An 18902-nucleotide genomic window follows, 5' to 3' on the forward strand; every position below is an offset into this window, starting at 1 on the left:
ATATCATTGTCTAAAAAAAGTGTAGGAACTAAAAAGCAAAATGACATCCAATGGCAAAATAAACTTGGCTGATTCACACCAAAAACAACAGGAATTTTTTAGCAGAAAGGGTAAACAAGGATGTGTTCCCTCATAGGGAATGGCTGATTCCCTCACACTGATGTGTTCCCCCAACAGGGAATGGCTGATTCCCTCACACTGATGTGTTCCCTCAAGAGGGAATGGCTGATTCCCTCACACTGATGTGTTCCCTCAAGAGGGAATGGCTGATTCCCTCACACTGATGTGTTCCCTCATAGGGAATGGCTGATTCCCTCACACTGATGTGTCCCCTCAACAGGGAATGGCTGATTCCCAAACACTGATGTGTTCCCTCAACAGGGAATGGCTGATTCCCTCACACTGATGTGTTCCCTCATAGGGAATGGCTGATTCCCTCACACTGATGTGTTCCCTCATAGGGAATGGCTGATTCCCTCACACTGATGTGTTCCCCCAACAGGGAATGGCTGATTCCCAAACACTGTGTTCCCTCAAGAGGGAATGGCTGATTCCCAAACACTGATGTGTTCCCTCATAGGGAATGGCTGATTCCCAAACACTGATGTGTTCCCCCAACAGGGAATGGCTGATTCCTGAACACTGATGTGTTCCCTCAACAGGGAATGGCTGATTCCCTCACACTGATGTGTTCCCCCAACAGGGAATGGCTGATTCCCTCACACTGATGTGTTCCCCCAACAGGGAATGGCTGATTCCCAAACACTGATGTGTTCCCTCAACAGGGAATGGCTGATTCCCTCACACTGATGTGTTCCCTCATAGGGAATGGCTGATTCCCAAACACTGATGTGTTCCCCCAACAGGGAATGGCTGATTCCCTCACACTGATGTGTTCCCTCATAGGGAATGGCTGATTCCCTCACACTGATGTGTTCCCTCATAGGGAATGGCTGATTCCCTCACACTGATGTGTTCCCCCAACAGGGAATGGCTGATTCCCTCACACTGATGTGTTCCCTCAACAGGGAATTGCTGATTCCCTCACACTTTGCATCCTTAAAACAAGGACCAGGTGGTTTTTCTTTTTTTTTTTTTTTGCTGGGACTGAGAGGACATTGAGAAGGTTGGCAGAGAAGGTGCCATTTTGAGATCCATCCCTGGCCATTCTTTCTGTCTCTTTGGCCTCTCCTCATTTGTTTCCCTCTACTCCATCTCATTTATTTCACAGATGAGGTGGAGGAGAAAGTCTCTGATCTGGGGGACAAGAGGTTACCAAAGAAGGTGCAGTAGGGGAGGAAAGCTTTGAAAAGAGCAGCTCAAGGTCAGTCTGAAGTTCCAGAGGAGACTAAACCTGTGACAGCCTCAACCTTGGACCAAAAGGCTGCATTCCCCAAATCTGGGGCCAGTTGGTTCTCCAAGGGCTGCTCAAACTGAATAAAAACCAAATCCAGTTGGTTCTCCAAGGGCTGCTCAAACTGAATAAAAACCAAATCCAGTTGGTTCTCCAAGGGCTGCTCAAACTGAATAAAAAACAAATCCAGTTGGTTCTCCAAGGGCTGCTCAAACTGAATAAAAACCAAATCCAGTTGGTTCTCCAAGGGCTGCTCAAACTGAACAAAAACCAAATCCAGTTGGTTCTCCAAGGGCTGCTCAAACTGAATAAAAACCAAATCCAGTTGGTTCTCCAAGGGCTGCTCAAACTGAATAAAAACCAAATCCAGTTGGTTCTCCAAGGGCTGCTCAAACTGAATAAAAAACAAATACAAAGCTGATGAAAATCACCCAAAAGAAAATAAGTGTTTTGCCCTGACAAAACCTTGTCATCTTCAGCCCATAAATGGACATTCTACATACACCAGACAAAGAATTTCCCCCCAAACCTTCATGAATAAACATTCAATCAGCTTTCTTTGTCATTTAGAAGCCACATTCAATGAGGATTTTCCAGCTGTGGTTTTAAGCTGCTAAATTAATTAGGGTAGAACTCTCCCCCTGCCTTGAAGTGAAAGCTGCAGCTTTCTGAGGAGTGATTGTTGCTGGAGGGGTCACCCCAGGCTTCCCTTCTCATTTTCTGAGCTTCACTGGAGGCCAAACTGGCATTTTTATTTGATCTGCATGAGATCTGCCTGGAATAGCCCTGGGGTTTTCCCTTTAAAAGAGCCCTTGGCTGGAATGGAAACTGCAAGGACACCCCAAGGAACCCAAAAATCTGGCCTGCAGCCACCCCATTGTTTGGGGGGGAGAGAAAAGAAGGAGGGAGAGAAAAGACAGCCTGTAACCACAATGGTTTTTGACAGAAAAAAAATCAAATAATCTCTTGAAATGCCAAACCAGAGGTCAGGTTGGTAAATCCCTGCTCCAGTCTCAGCCAAAATCCTTCACTGCAAAGGCAACATGAATACCAAAGGGCAAAGGGCTCAGAATAGAAACATCTTCAGGCAGTGATGAAAAGCAAAGCAAATGGGTCTTTCCAAGAAAGGGAAATTCCCCTTGTTTTCCAGGTCACTGTGAATAGAGCAGGGGCTGCTTTGTGCTCAGTAACTCAGAGTTTCTGTGGCTAATTACACAAATTAGTTCTACTGATTCTCCTGTGGCCACTCATCCCCTGGAGGAGAAGGCAAGGCAGTGTCTGCTCTTGGCCAAGCCACATCCTGCTGTTCCCAGGGAATTCCTCTGCAGGCAGTTCCAGCTGATCCAAATGTGGCTGCCCCTCCTCTCCCAGTCCATCCCAGGACACACAGAGCTCCCAAAGCTCCTTCCAGCACCTCAGCTGGGGGATGTTCTGCAGGGGCTGAGGACTCCTCTGCCCATGTCTGTGCATCCTCCAAGTGCTGCTGCTCAACTGGCAGCTCAGAGGAGGTTCTGGCACCTCATCCTGGGTAAGATCTGGCAGTAAAAGTTTCCAGCAGTGCCTGGGGGGATTCAGGATGCTGCTGACACAGAAATGTGCACCTGACTCTAAAGACTGCAAGATTAAAGCTCAGACCATCAAACCCACAAGCCACCAGCACACAGCTTAGAGAGGGTAAGATTTAAAAAGCAGAGGAACCCTGAACTTCTTGGAATTCTTCTAATGGAGGACTGCAAGCCAGCAAAAAGTTTCTTATATTCTTTTTTCAAATAAACAGATCCTTAACCAAGTGGACCCAGGAACTGAACACCTGAAGGGTCCCAGCAAATATTCAGACTGACAGCATTGCTGCTCCTCTTGCAGCTCATGAAAAAACTCCACTACCAAGGCTGAGAAAAAGCTGATCATCTCCCCAGGTGGCTTCTGGTGGCCATGAAATGGTGTCACACAGCTGTCCCCAGGCCAAAAAGGGGGACACACTAGGCCTGGATGAAGTCTGGGGGCTTACCTGGGGAAGGGCTTGTACCACAGTGTCCAGCAGGGCTCTCATGCCCGTGGCCATTTTCAGCAGTTTCAGCACTGAAATGACAAGCAAAGCCTGGTGAGCAGGGTTGGGAAATATTGCAGGAACATCCAAGGGGAAATGTGGGCTCAGATCCTTAGGGAGGGTTTCCATCCCTCTGGCATCAGCTCGTACACGTGGCACATTCGCTGCGTCCTGGCAGGACCCACAGAGCAGCTGGACATCCTGAGCACTTCCCTTCCTAATTAATGTTAATTACAGCAAAGCCAGAGCTGGGGGTTCACCTGGAGAAGGGAAGACTCCAAGGAGACTTCCGAGATCCTCCCAGTGCCTGAAGGGGCTCAAGAGAGCTGGAGAGGGACTTGGGACAAGGGATGGGGGGACAGGACAAAGGGAATGAGTTCCTGCTGACACAGGGCAGGGTTAGTTGGGATATTGGGAAGGAATTCCTCCCTGTGAGGGTGGGCAGGCCCTGGCACAGGTGCCCAGAGAAGCTGTGGCTGCCCCAGCCCTGGGAGTGTCCAAGGCCAGGTTGGACAGGGCTTGGAGCAACCTGGGCTGGTGGGAGGTGTCCCTGCCCATGGCAGGGGTGGCAGTGGGTGGGCTTTGAGGTCCTTTCCAACCCAAACCATTCTGGCATTCCATGAAAACAGACCCAAAGCCACGAGAACTCCAGTGTGTCCAGGGAGAGTGTTGGGGAGAGACTTCCCCAGTGAAGAGCATCATCTCCAGCTCTAGTTGCCATCCCTCCCTCTCTTGGCTGGCTCAGTAGGAGGGTCTGTGATCCCATATTTCAACCAGAGTCCAACCTGAGATGCCACTGGGAAAACCCACGGAACCAGCTTGTCTTTGGGGTGACATTTTGCAGCCCCATCACATAAGTGTTCCCAGTCAAGCTGAAACAGCAGGGCTGGAAGAAGAGATGGCCCAGGTTGCCCTGAGATGTGTGAGGAGCAGCACACACACCTCGGGCTGTCCTGAGCACAGCCCCAGGAGCAGCACACACACCTCGGGCTGTCCTGAGCACAGCCCCAGGAGCAGCACACACACCTCGGGCTGTCCTGAGCACAGCCCCAGGAGCAGCACACACACCTCGGGCTGTCCTGAGCACAGCCCCAGGAGCAGCACACACACCTCGGGCTGTCCTGAGCACAGCCCCAGGAGCAGCACACACACCTCGGGCTATCCTGAGCCCCAGGAGCAGCACACACACCTCGGGCTGTCCTGAGCACAGCCCCAGGAGCAGCACACACACCTCGGGCTGTCCTGAGCACAGCCCCAGGAGCAGCACACACACCTCGGGCTGTCCTGAGCCCCAGGAGCAGCACACACACCTCGGGCTGTCCTGAGCACAGCCACAGGAACAGCACAAACACCTCGGGCTATCCTGAGCCCCAGGAGCAGCACACACACCTCGGGCTGTCCTGAGCACAGCCCCAGGAGCAGCACACACACCTCGGGCTGAGCATATCCCCAGGAGCAGCACACACACCTCGGGCTGTCCTGAGCACAGCCCCAGGAGCAGCACACACACCTCGGGCTATCCTGAGCCCCAGGAGCAGCACACACACCTCGGGCTGAGCACAGCCCCAGGAGCAGCACACACACCTCGGGCTATCCTGAGCACAGCCCCAGGAGCAGCACACACACCTCGGGCTGTCCTGAGCACAGCCCCAGGAGCAGCACACACACCTCGGGCTGTCCTGAGCACAGCCCTAGGAGCAGCACACACACCTCGGGCTGTCCTGAGCACAGCCCCAGGAGCAGCACACACACCTCGGGCTGTCCTGAGCACAGCCCCAGGAGCAGCACACACACCTCGGGCTATCCTGAGCACAGCCCCAGGAGCAGCACACACACCTCGGGCTATCCTGAGCACAGCCCCAGGAGCAGCACACACACCTCGGGCTGTCCTGAGCATATCCCCAGGAGCAGCACACACACCTCGGGCTGTCCTGAGCACAGCCCCAGGAACAGCACACACACCTCGGGCTGTCCTGAGCACAGCCCCAGGAGCAGCACACACACCTTGGGCTGTCCTGAGCACAGCCCCAGGAGCAGCACACACACCTCGGGCTGTCCTGAGCACAGCCCCAGGAGCAGCACACACACCTCGGGCTGTCCTGAGCACAGCCCCAGGAGCAGCACACACACCTCGGGCTATCCTGAGCCCCAGGAGCAGCACACACACCTCGGGCTATCCTGAGCACCCGCATGATGCGGATGATGGTGGGGTTGATGGGAAGGGCAGCGTTCATCTCGATCTCCTCCAAGGTGATCCCCACAATGGACAGCAGAACTATGGCCAAGTCCAGCTGGTTCCACCTGCAGAGAGACAGGAAGGACAAAGACATTCAAATCATACATGAAGAGACCAGGGAATTAAATGTTAGTAACAGGCACAAGCAGATCCCAAATTCTTCTCCTCTCTCAAATCTGGGCCCAGGATCTCGTGTGTGGTACAAAACCTGCAGCTGGCACTGCCACCCTGGGAGCCACAAGCTCTGGGAAGGGGTGGGAGCTGACTGGGAAGTGTCCCTGCCTCCCTCCAGGCTGGAGGGACCTGGGATGTGACACAACACAGCTGCTCCCACATTGTCACCTGTCCCTTGAACTCCTCCACTGGAGTATTTTCAGTGATTTATGGCCTAACACTTGTAAAGGGCCTTTCACACCAACACCAGAAGGGCAGCAAGAGGTGAAGAAACTGTGTCCTACATGACTTCAACACTGCTCAGAGCAGCTTCCAGCCACTCAGGTCAGGATCAATGAAGCAGACAAGCTGAACTGGTGGAAAAATGTCCAACCTTCCCCTGCTCAGTCACATTTGCTTCTGGTTCAGAGGGAGGCACAGTGAGGATGGGAGGGCAGGGGGGCTGAACACGAGCTCTGTGTGTGCCAGGGGAGTCACCAAAGCTCTGCAAAAGAAGCTTGTTTTGAGGGACTCTGTGCCCTCAGGCTGCCAACACCACTCTTTTGAGGACTGGGTTGATGTCATCAGGTTGTTGCTGACCTGGTAGAAAGGGAGATAACTAGAATTTTGTGAGATTTCCTAAACTCCTCCTGCAAAGCAGAACCAGCTTAGAATTCTCAGTTCCTACCCTTGCACTCAGCAGGCAGATCACCTGGCTCTGAAAGTGGGGCAGCTCTGACTCCCCAGTGCAACAGGAGCTGAAAATCCTCTCACCTGTCCTTGAAGAACCTTCGGAAGCCAAAGGCCACCAACTTCAGCAGGGCCTCGAACACGAAGACGATGGTGAAGACGTAGTTGCAGTACTTGAGGGCTTCATCCAGGGACTGCAAAGAGACACCCCAGTGAGACCAGTCCAGTTACCCTTTCTTACATCCCCCTGGAGGAACCAGCAGGTACAAGGGGGACACAGGCACAGAGATGTAGGGAATAAAGGCAGAGTAGCTCAGTGAGCTCACTAAATCACACAGCAAAGCTGACAGAAAGGATTAAACACTGATTCAAACAAAAACCTCAAAAGCACTAAGATTAGTCGTGCTAAAAATGTCAAGTTCAGCCTTAGTGCACTGCTTGTTCAGTCTGGGGCAGATACAAAAACTTCCCTCCTTCCCCACCTACTAAAGTTTATTTCTGAGCTGCAGAATAAAGCACTTGATGCATCAGTTCTGGATTCCAGCACGGCAACTCCTGGGACAAAAGCTTTGCTTCAAAAGCTCAGAAACATTAATTAACATTGGGGCTGGATGAAATCCTGCCTTCTTGAAAAATGTTACAGCTCTAGAGCTGGGCAAAGCTTGTCCATATTTGGTGCAACGTTCAGGCTCTCTGTGGAGCTGCTCTCGGAAGTCAGGAATCCACAGTGTTTATCCTCCAGGATGGGGAGTGTTTATAACGGATTTCATTGGAATTACAGGCCAACAAGAGCAAAGGAATCTGGCTGGGACCTTAAAATAGACAGTTGAAAAGTAAATCAGCTCTTTGGATGGGGAGGGATGGGGGAAGAGGAGGAAGGGAAGGGAAACTTCGTTCAGTGTAACAGAGGCCTCTGTATTTTCAAGAAGAAAATGGTAATTATGAACATCAAAACAGCCAAAATTGGGAATAAATGGACTAGAGGAGTCTGCAAAGCCTGTCAGAGCAAGCCCCAGGGCACAGCAGAATTCTCCTTGTCACCTCTGTCTGATGACTGGGCTTTGCTGGCCCCATTACCACGGGATGACCATACACTGATTTTTTGGGAATGAGAGTTGGAAGTTGTTTAGGTGTTGGCATTTCTCCCCTACCTTTGCTGCAGTGCCTAAAACAAAATGGGATGACCATGGGACAATTTCCTATTTATTCCGTGCTGAGCACAGCCCTGAGCTTGACTTGTACCATCATTTGGGATGGTTTGCATTTGGATTTAGTGTTGTGTGAACAGAAACCAAGTGCAAATAGGAGCTAATCTGGATAAATCCCATTTCAGAAACTCTGGGGCAGAGCAGCACAGGCAGCTGGGAACACACACACCTCACCCTCAGGCTCAGCACCCAGGAGGCACTTGCAGCTTCCCTGGGAATACTGGAAAAGTAAACCCTGAGCTCCATGGTGGAAGATGGATGTCTGGCCAGGCTGGGTGATGGATGACTTTAGGATACACAAAGGGAGGTTGCACTCACCAGTTGGTTTATTCTAAATTCACCGAGGAAAAGAAACGTCGCTCTGCACACAATAACTTCAGGTTTATCTCTCTCTGTGGAATGTCCTAAAAAACTCTGGACTGTTTCACAGTTTGAGGGGCTGGGATCAGGAGAGGAAATGTTTGGATTGGTCTTTTCCTAGTTTATTTCCCCTCTCCATTAGCCTGATCATCTGTTGGTTTTTTTAACCAAAAGCAGGGAAATAAATGAAGGTCTTGGCTGAGGTGACTCCCCAAGGGTGGGGCTGGCCTGGAATGGGATGGACTGCAATGCTGAGGCTCTCAGAGAACTCCTGGTCCTCTGCTGCCCACCCTGCTGGGCTGCAGGGGCTCACCTTGGGCTGGTTGTAGTGCTCCATGGACATGGTGATGACGTTGACGCCGATGATGAAGGTGATGAAGAGGTCGAGGTAGTGGCTGGTGCAGAGGCTGTGGATGTATCTCCGCGCCGGGGAGTAGTCGGCGTAGTACGGTCTGCGCTGAGCTTCTGCAGGGACAGGAGGGCAGGGGGTGAGCCAGGCCCTGCTGCAGGGCTGCTCCCACCACTGAGGTCCCCTCGCCCACACCTGCAGCCAGGGAAAAGCCTGTGGAGAACTGAGTCATGAAATCCATGTGGAGTGGCCGAGTGGTGGCACCTTCCATGGCCTTGGTGGGTGATGAGGATGAGCCAAACCTCTGGTGCCTGCTCAGGGCACCTCCACAGCCTTGCCAACCTTCTCCTCCCAAGTGGTCCATGAGTAGTCCTACATATTGTTTTTCTGCAGATCCCAGACTATTCTGAGCTGGAAGGGACCCACAAGGATCATCGAGTCCAACTCTTCAGTCAATGGCCCACACAGGGCATTGAATCCATGACCTTGGCATTATTACAGCCAAGTTTTAACCAACTGAGCTGATCTCAGGGTAAAATGCTCTCTGTTCTCACTGCTCTGCCTCAGGTTTGAGGAGAACCTCCTCCCAGAAAAGGGCTCTTGTCAGGCAGGGAGAGGAGCAGGATGGAAACCAGACCCAAAGCCAAGAGAAAAGCTCCCAAAGCTTCAAACCCAGCTAAGCTTTGACTCCAGCTCAGAGCAAGGCTTAGGGCAGGTCTCATGGGCTGGACTCAACATCTCTCCTAATCCTGGGGACATCAGGCATGTTCCATGTGGGAGAGGAGCATGGGCTGAGCTCAGCTGCTGTGCCAGGAGCATCTTGGGGGGTTTGAGGGGTCCAAAGGGAGCAGAGCGATGCCAGTGGCAGGGCACAAGCAGCAGGGTTGGCAGGTTGGCAGCACACAGGAGGCATCAGCAGCCATGGAGAGGGGGCTCAGCACTGGGCTCTGCAAGGACAAGCAGCACAAGCTCCTCTGGAAATACAAATAGAAATTTATCTTCATAAAATACAGAATGAACTGATGTATAGATATAAACCAAGGCCTGGCTGCATCTAAATCATATTTAACCTGCATCCAGCTGTGCATTCAGGTTAAATATCCATTCAGGCTGTGCCCACAGGAATTTTAGAGCTCATCCTCTGGTTGTAACTCCTCCTTTTTTCTCTTTGAAAAAGGGAAATTTCTGCCCATGCCCAAGTTCCTGGGGCTGTTCCAAGGAAGGGGTTTGGATCCTGGGACTGAGCTGGATTTACTGTGGGTGTCTCTCCTAAATGAGACTGTGACCACCAGGATGGCTCTGGGCACTCAGATGGAGCCAAATTCTTGTCAAACTTCAGAAATGTAAATATTCAGAGTTTACATAAGGCCAGGGCAGCATTAGTGTGGATTTTGCAAGGCAAAAATAGACATGTTAGGTCATCCCAAGCCAGAGCAGGATTGTTCTTAACAGAGAGAGGTTTCTGCAAACATTTCAGCAAATTAACAGAGAGGGGTTTTTGCAAATATTTCAGCAAATGAAGCTTGAAATGCACGAGGAGCTGAGAAAAAGGAGTTGCTTTACCTTGAAAATAAGGAGGGAAATGAGTTCAAAAGAACTCAGTGCCCCTCAAATCCATCCTCCACTCCTCCCATCCTGCTAATATCTCTCAGATGACTCTTAAAACGTGTGTGTGGGGGTTTGGTGGTGCAACTGGTGCCAGATTAGAGTCCAAACCCCTAAAATTAATTGGATAAAGGGAAACAGAACCTGTTGCTCTCTTTCAACTACAGTTTTGTTCCGGTAATTAAAAGTACAGTGGAGGCATTTGACAAACATTTCCTTCTGACCAGGGTCACCAAGACTTATTTTGGTTTTTTAAGGGGTGTGGAAAAACAAGATGAAAGCAAACAGTTGTTTTTGAACACATTTTTCTGTTGCTTTCATGTGCCTTAATCCTCCGAGTCATCTTGGACTGGTGGAGCTGTCTCTGCTACTGAGCTCAGCATGTCTAAAAAATAATAATAAAAACATGGCAGTAGGATATTTCCTTAAACCTCTACAATGTGCTTTCATGTGTATTCAGGATTACAACATATTCTTTGTTATTTTTCTTTTAAGGAAATGTCTTCTTGGGAGTGCAAATAATCAGCCCATTGGGAGGTCTGAAAATACCCCTAATAGTTACATGTTATATCAAAGGACTATTTATTAATGACTAATGGTTGATTAATGGATCTCAGAAGAAGATTAGCAGGGATGAGCTGGCACCACATGAGGAAAACAGGTTGCAAGTGGCTTTAACTACCTTCTAACCTGCCCAAATGCAGCAAAATATCAGGGGCTTATTCTATTTTATAAACTCCTTATCTAAGGATAATCACAAGAAGACATTTCCCACTGCAAAGCTGCTGAACAGAAAACCTTCTGAGCTGCCTCTCAGTAACACAACTCTCCCATTCCTTGGGCTGGAGATAAAAAAATTAAGGAGGAACCTCCCAGCCCTAGAGATGGGTCTGCTTGAGAGCCCAGAGGAGTCTCAGAGGTGTCTCTGTCAGCACAGGCCAAGTCTCTGCTCAGAGACCTTGGACAGGTTTGACCTGACGTGGCATGAGGAGCTCCAGGAAAAGCCTTGAGGATGCCAAGGTTAACAGGTGGAAAAGAAACTTCTCCAGGGAAGACAAGCACAGAGACAGGGGCAATAAAACACATGCACAGTGCCATGCTCGGGGCAGGGGCCATGCAATGTCCATCAGAGGAGATGCTGCTCATGCCAGGCTGGAGAGGAGGTGCCAGAGGGACACAGGGCAGTGCTGGCCCTGGATCAGGGGAGCCCAGGGGGGCTGCAGGGGGGTGGAAGCAGAGACAGAGCAGCCACAGCAGCTTCACTGCAGCTCTGACTCCTCCAGGCAGGAGGGAGGCCACAGCTCTGGTGGCTCCCAGTGCCTTTAGGAGCAGTTTTACCTCAGCCAACAGCACAGGGAGCAGCTCCAGCCTCCTCCCAGCTCACACACAGCTGGAACTCTCAGTGAGACTATTTATCCTCCTGTTTGGGGGTTAAGTGTCCACTGTTCATCCTGGGGGCTGCAGGAGGACCTGAGCCAGGAGCACAGGACCAGGGGCAAGTGGGCACAGCAGACAGGGGAGAGCTAATCCATCCCTAATTGCAGGAGACAAAATACAACTTGTGCCTTGGTTTCTCCAGGGAAAAGGATTTTGGGATGGGAGTCCCACCAGCCACCAGCAGACTCCTGTCATCAGAAATCACCCATTGGTTTGGAAAGGACCTCAAAAATCATCCAGTTCCACCCCCTGCCACGAGCAGGGACAACTTCAACCATCCCAGGTTGCTCCAAGCCCCATCCAACCTGGCCTTGGACAGTTCCAGGGATGGGGCAGCCACAGCTTCTCTGGGCACCCTGTGCCAGGGGCTGCCCACCCTCCCAGGGAAGAATTTCTTCCCAATATCTAACCTAAACCTCTCAGTCTGGAGCCATCACCCCTTGTCCTGTAAATAGTCTCTCTCCATCAACCACAAACAAGTTTCTCTTCAGCTGCTGCTCTGAACTGGCAGAAATGCAGAACAGCAAAGAGAAACCATCAAACACAAGAAAAAAGGAAACCCACAGCCCTTTCTCCCCCCCCCCCAGTTCTAGATGTTGGCTAATGCTTGAGTCTCACCTCCCTGCAGAGTGTGTAAACTTCTTTGCTTGTGGTTGTGCTGACATGAAAATTAATGAAGCACCATCTCCTGGCTTAAAAGCATTCTGGTTGGCATTGTAATTCCCAGCTACAGCTCCTCCATTACAATCCTCTGCAGGAAACATTAGAAAGCCCTAATGGGTTTATCCAAGCTTGGCCCAGAGCAGCTCTGTACCTGCAGCTGCCTGGAAAAATAAAGGAGAGGGCTTGAGTTGGAAACACTGAGATAGAGAGTGCCCGAAATCTGAGTTACAGCTCAAATGTTTCTGCTGGATACAGAGAGGGCTGTGGCACTGAGAGGGTGCATGAAGTTAAATCCCACTGTGAGCTGGCCAAGACTGTTCCCCTCTAGAGAAAAGCACCTCTTCTGGTTCTTAAAACGGGCCTCTTCCTTCCACAACTCCCAGACACAGCTCTGCTGGGAAATGCCTTGGAGAAACACGGCTGTGGGCACAAGAAATGGGGAAAAGCATTTCTTTGGAGTTCTGTTTCTAGGGTCTTCCCAAGGACCAGTGACACCACTGAAAGGCACTCTGCTCCCCAGCCAGAACCTTCCCTGGGCTGTGATTCTGTGATTTCCAGCTTTCCCAGCATTACCCAGTGTCAGCCAGACCACCTTCCAGCCTCTGAGGGCCAGAGCTGATCTGACACCCCATCTGCTGCCCTCCCAGCAGATACAGGACACTTGGATTTGGCCCCAAATCCTGAGGCAGATCAAGCTGATCCACGTGTTCTTAATCAAGAACTTCAGTCTGGGGAGGTCTGTGTTTTCTGAGAAGCTCATTAAAAGGTTGGGAGCAGCAGGACTGATAATTGCACTACACTTACCCACCCCTGCATGCAGTGGATGGAGCAGTGACTGTGTCAGGAAAATATTCGGGTTTATCCTGATCTTTCTCTTCACATAAAAATGTTCACTGTGCAGTTCTGCCTCTAAACCCACATCAAATGCATTTCTACAGCAAACTCACTCCCCTGCCCTCTCCTCTGCTGTGAGCAGAGCTAACCTGCTGTCACCCTGTCCCCATCCCTTCAGGAAGGTGGCCCTTAGATGGGAAAGAACCCTTTTGGAAGGCTCTGAGGTGGTGTCTGCCAGCAGGTGTGGGCTGAGAGAGACTTTCCTGCTCAGAGATGCCCCACCCCACCCCTGGTGAGTGCCCACCCCACCTGCCTGGGCTGTGTCCTGCTGTGAGCAATCCCTCTGCAGAGCTTGCCATTTGTCCCCAGGGCCTGCTGGGATGGGACTATCCAGGTTTAATCCATGCCCAGGTGCCAGCCCAAGCCTGCCATGGCACTGTGGGGAATTGCTGTGTGTGCAGTAGGGACAGATGCCACAGAAGCACAGGGCACATCACAGACAGCAGACAGGACACAGATGGACAAGATGGTGTGTGAGGCCACACCTTGGGTGCTGTGATCAGTTCTGGGCCTCTCAGTTCAGGAAAGAGATTGAGGGGCTGGAGCGGGGCCAGAGAAGAGCAACGAGGCTGGAGAAGGGACTGGAGGTGGCACTGAGTGTCCTCTGAAACACCTCCAGGGACAGAGAATCCACCATGTCTTGATCCAACCCCACTGTGATCACCAGCCCAGGGCACTCTGTGCCCCACTCTGTGCCCTGGGCTGGTGATCACAGTGGGGTTGGATCAAGGGTTGGACTTGATGATCTCGGAGGTCTCTTCCAACCCAACTGAGAAGAGCAACGAGGCTGGAGATGGGACTGGAGCACAAGTGCTGTGGGGAGAGGCTGAGGGAGCTGGGGGTGTTCAGCCTGGAGAAGAGGAGGCTCAGAGGTGACCTCAGCACTGTCTGGAACTGCCTGAAGGGAAGTTCTGGCCAGCTGGGGGTTGGTCTCTTCTCCCAGGCACTCAGCAATAGGACAAGGGGGCACGATGGGCTCAAGCTCTGCCAGGGGAAATTGAAGTTGGAGAGCAGAAAGAAATTCTTTGCAGAGAGAGTGCTCAGGGATTGGAATGGGCTGCCCAGAGAGGGGGTGGATTCCCCATCCCTGGAGGTTTTTCAGCTGAGCTTGGCCGTGGCACTGAGTGCCATGATCTGGTAAAGGGACTGGAGTTGGACCAAGGGTTGGACTTGATGATCCTGGAGGTCTTTTCCAACCCAATCCAATCTATGATTCTGTGATTCTATGAAGTTGCTCTCACTGGACATTTGTGGGCTATGCTGGATCTTACTCCCATTAACAGCCCTAATTCTTCCTGCTTTTATGGTCTCTTGGGGCCAAATGCTGGAAATGGTAAGTGAATTAAAAGCAGAGCTCTCAGGTACTTCACTCCTGGCTCCTCCACTGCTTTGCTGTGCCCACCCTGCCCCAGGGTGTCACCTGCTGCCCCGTAGGGTGGCACACAGAGAGCTGGGACACAGGGAAGGAGGGGAAGGTGCCATCCCACCATGGGGCATCCCAGCCCTGCACACCCCCCCACCCCCCAAAGAGACTCTGCCACACACAGCACCAAGCACAGTTCCCATCTTTCTGAGTCTGCCAGTTTTTCAGCAAATCCATCACCTTCCCAATTATCCAGGAAGTGAAAACTCCTCCCATTGAAATGAAAAAAAAATCCATTAAAATGTCAATAGGAATCTCCCAAAAAGTGCAGCAGATCTTGCATTTCACCTGGTAAACTGCTCACATTTGGGTGCCAAGCTGTCCTTGCTGAACAGAGGCAGGTAGAGCCAGACAATCTAAGGGGACCTTCTGGAAACCCAGCACATGGCCAATGTTTAGCTTCTCAGTTGCTATATTGCCTTGATCACCTTCCAGCAATCTGTCCTCTCCCCTGTGTGCTCTCAGGGAAATGTTACAGCCCACCCTGTGCAGTGCCTGGGTCTGAAACATCTCCTTGAGTCTGCCCTTGGATGAGGAGGGGCAGTGTCACAGTGTCCATCACTTTGACAGGGCTCTTTTTGGTGTCCAAACAGTGAGTCACAGCCAGGCTTTTACTGAGATTTACTTCCCAATCAGGAACAGCAACTGCCTCAGCTGTGCCTCCTTACCTGTGCCCTGCTCTATTTTCTCTAAGGATTCTTTGTAAATCACTTTTTCCTCCCCTTTATTTCATATGAACTTTATCTGAATGTCTTCTTGGTCAGCACATTGGGATAGAAATTCTGCACAAGGAGAACCCCCTGGGAGTCTGAGCCTGATTTCCCTCACTCTGCTGGAAATGCCTCCTTCAGGATTTCCACCTTCAAGCTCAAAAACCAGAAGGGGAAAAGGGCAGTGAAGTTGCATTTGAACTCCTCTAAATCTCTGAAGACATTCAGTGTCTGTTTGGAGCTGCCTAGTTTGAGCCAGGCTTTATTTTAACCCAGCCATTTAACTCACCACTGGTTAAAATGAACTGGGCTTGGCCTTCCATGGCTCTAACAAAGAGGATCACAAGAGCAGGAGCTACAGGGATACAGCAGCCTGAGTCCAGCCTGGATGGATGAAGGGAAGGGATGGGGTTTCTCCTACAAAGCCTGGGCCAACCATGTCCTTAGAGCTGGGCTAAAGACTATTTTCCCAGCTGATGTTTGGGACAGAACTGCTGACAATAATTAGGTCCTTCCAGGAGATGACAGAGCCAGGCAAAGGGCCACCAGGGCCTGAAGCACTCCAGTCTCCTCCCAGCCTGAGCCCATCTTTGATCACAGTGGGCATCTTCCATCCTTAATCCCCAAAAGTGCTTGCCAGCAACTAATGCAGGTTATCCCTACAACTTCTGGGAAGTTGGCATGGCAGGTTACCTGGCAGCTTTCCTGGGAACACCCACCAGATGCTCCAGGCAGCTTGTCCCAGTGGAGCCTGCCAAGGAGCAGTGGAGGGGAGGATTAATCCAGGAAAGGGGCACAGGCTCAGGTGTTTCTGTGCCCTGGTTTGATGGTCCCTTTTGTTGCACCCTGATGGCCCCTGCACCTGGGCACTGTTTCCATGGAGACTCTTTGCCAGGACAGAGTGAGTGCCACCCACTGCTCAGCAGTGAAGGGCCACCCCAGCCTGTGATGGGCTGAGCATCTCTCCTAATGGACATTTTCCAGGGGGCAGTTCCCTGCCCACTCCTGTGCCCGGGGTGTGCCCATGCCCTCATGCAGCATGCCCGTGGCATGCAGGGCTGTGTACTGGGACCCCCAAAAAGCATCACAACTACTTTGTCTAAGAAAAGAACGAGGAGACCAAACCAGCCCCACCACCATCCCCAGATGCAGGTGGCACGTTAAGCCCCAGGTGCCCCCAGAGTGGCCTCCAGGCACGTGGGGAGCATCACAGATGGCCCCTCCACACATCCCTCGGACACACCGAGGGGTTGGGGACACCCTGAGGTGCTGGCCTGGCAGAGTGGGACAGGGCACTCTGCTTGGAGGGGGATGTTCCCCCCAGCCAGGCAATGCTTCCCACCAGGCTCCTCCAGGACATCGACAACCCGAGGCTTAAGGCACCGCCAGAGAGGCAACAAAACAACACAACCTCCTGAATCCCATGGAAACAAAACCAAAGGAAAAATGAAAAGTCTGGCTTTGGGAGCAGGCAGGGCTCAGAAAGATTTTGGTTTGTAAGGCAGTCTACCGACCAGACAGGTACATCTCCTTACTCCTGCGCTTTTTCTCCAGGCGGCGGAGCCGCTTCTCCTCCCGGCGCCGAGCCTCCTCCGCCTCCTGGTGCTGCCGGCACTTGTGGAAGTTCTCCACCACCACCCCCACAAACATGTTGAGCACGAAGAAGCTGACGATGAGCAGGAAGGAGATGAAGTAGAGAAGCATCCAAGGGTTATGGTTCTGGATGGGCTGGTGGGGAGTTAAAAGACAAGGGAGAAGCGGCACAGACGAGCCGTGCGTGAGTCAGAGTTTTGGGCGCTCTGCGGCTACAAGACAGGACAGGACAGTTGGGCACTGGGAGGAGATTCCTCCCAACACAGTTTCCTCTCCTTCCCCTTCTCCCTGACTCCAGTTCTGGTGGAAAACCCGCCCTAAGTTGGCTTGAAGGATTCGGTTATTTCGGCATTTCTTTCCCAGAGCCAAAGATAGATCTCGGTGGATGTGCATCACCCACCAGCAGGAGCACTTTAGCTAAACACAGGCTGCAGATGCTTCTCCTGAGATGTGGGCTCATGTTTCTCAGTTGTGAGGAGATCTACAGAAGCTGGGGAAAATTAAGTCCAAAGTGTTACTGCAGCTACTATGGGGTGCTAATGGGAGGCTTCTGACTTCCTTTAGAAAATGCTGCTTAACACACCAACTGAATGTCCCTTCCACAACATTCCTGGTTGTTTCCCATCCTCAAGTACTCTCATTGTCATTGAAAGCCCCATCAGTGCTTGCTTGTACTACATGGGTTGAAGACAGTGTAAAACTGGGAAAACTCTGACAGCTGAGTGAGCAGCCAGGACCTCAAAGGTCCTGTAACTCTGCTCTTTGCTGGGATTTCAAAGGCAACAGGATCACCCAGGCATGAGACTTCTGAGGGCAACCCCCTGGGCTGTGCAGGACATGTACCTGTTGGTCAATGCCCACGGCATCCAACCCGTCGTACATGATGTTCACCCACCCGTCCTTGGAGGAGAGGACAAACAGGGACATGAGGGCCTGGAAGAAGACAGAAGACATTGCTCTTGCATTTCAGCCCCAAGAGAAGAAACCAGAACAAGACAATCCTAATCAAAACCAACCCACAGACTGTAACACATCACCTGGCCTGGAGCTGGTGGAGAAACACAACAGATTGTGCTTTACTTTGACCTGTTTCCAATTCTGACTTTAAAGGGAGCAAACTGTGGTTGTTGATGCTCCTTTGGCCTCACAGAGAGGCTGATTTTTGCTCAGACACATCTGGTCACCAAAGCCTGATTAAAAATCAGTATTTCAGGCTGGCCCAAGGCCAGGCAGTTTTAAGAAGCTTTCCAGCCAGTATAAAGCACTTTTTAAATCTGAAAACATAACAGCAAGAAATCAAGGGACCAAAAAAGACTGTTGAGGTCCATCCATGAGGATCTGCATCCCAAAGCAGTGGCTTTAGGACAACACTCTCCTATAAACAAGGCATTGCTTAACTCTAGGAAATCTCTCTCCAAGAGATCAAGAAGTGACCTGATCCATTTTTACCCATAGAATTATTTACCCATAGAAAATTTTACTCATAGGAACATCTTGGGTGGAAAAGACCTCTCAGGTCATCGTGTCCAACCATTAACCCAACACTGAGAGATGACTTCATGACGTTGCTCTTGGAAACTTCACATGATGGAGGTTCCACACCCTCCTCAAGCAACACATTTTAGGTGTTCATGGGCTAAAAGCTGGCCCAGAAATTCCTGCCACGAGGACTTTACCTGCCCCAGGTTGTCAAAGTTGTACTTGCGCCGCACCCATCTGTAGTGGGCGTTGGTGCACTCGGTCTTCGTGGTGATGTTTTTGACATCAGGACCATCACAGTAGTAGAACTTCCCTTTAAAAAGCTGCATTTGAGAAGCACAAAAAAAAAAGAATAAACAAAGTAACTCTGAAAATCTGTTCTCTCTCATTTATCTTTCTTGGCCTTAATAGAGTTGTTTGCCAGGAGGGAATTTTTCTCCTTTCCTTTGAGCTCACCCAGGGCAGGGCAACACCTCTGGTGAAACCTCAGTCCTGAGACATTGCTGTGTTGTCCCAGACACAGCAGGAAGGTGATCCTGGCTTGTTGGGAGGATGACAATCTCCCATTTAGGGAACAGATCCAAACACACAGTGCCTGGAGGGATCTTGGGAATTTGTCTGTCCCTTCCTCTGCCCTCAGGCTGGTGCTGTTCTGTCCCTCTGGGAGGTCTGTCTGCTCTTCTAACCCTGAGAACCTTTCA

At 51.2% G+C, this 18902-nt stretch overlaps 1 protein-coding gene across 2 annotated transcripts in view; it reads right to left on the bottom strand.

Annotated features, from left to right (window-relative positions):
• CACNA1H (calcium voltage-gated channel subunit alpha1 H) overlaps nucleotides 1-18902 on the bottom strand; it is a 134666-nt gene that overhangs the window by 20009 nt on the left and 95755 nt on the right. Inside the window, exons 21-27 of one of the 2 annotated variants that reach the window (XM_071571609.1) lie at nucleotides 18399-18524; nucleotides 17566-17655; nucleotides 16665-16857; nucleotides 8362-8513; nucleotides 6565-6674; nucleotides 5569-5702; nucleotides 3363-3433 (exon numbers count right to left, since the gene is read on the bottom strand). In XM_071571609.1, coding sequence (XP_071427710.1) covers nucleotides 3363-3433; nucleotides 5569-5702; nucleotides 6565-6674; nucleotides 8362-8513; nucleotides 16665-16857; nucleotides 17566-17655; nucleotides 18399-18524 — 876 coding nt within the window. Of the gene's footprint in view, nucleotides 1-3362; nucleotides 3434-5568; nucleotides 5703-6564; nucleotides 6675-8361; nucleotides 8514-16643; nucleotides 16858-17565; nucleotides 17656-18398; nucleotides 18525-18902 lie in introns of both variants that reach the window. The other variant, XM_071571610.1, reaches the window with a different exon arrangement.

Source organism: Pithys albifrons, chromosome 16 (assembly GCF_047495875.1).
Source record: "Pithys albifrons albifrons isolate INPA30051 chromosome 16, PitAlb_v1, whole genome shotgun sequence".
Classification (NCBI taxonomy): domain Eukaryota; kingdom Metazoa; phylum Chordata; class Aves; order Passeriformes; family Thamnophilidae; genus Pithys; species Pithys albifrons.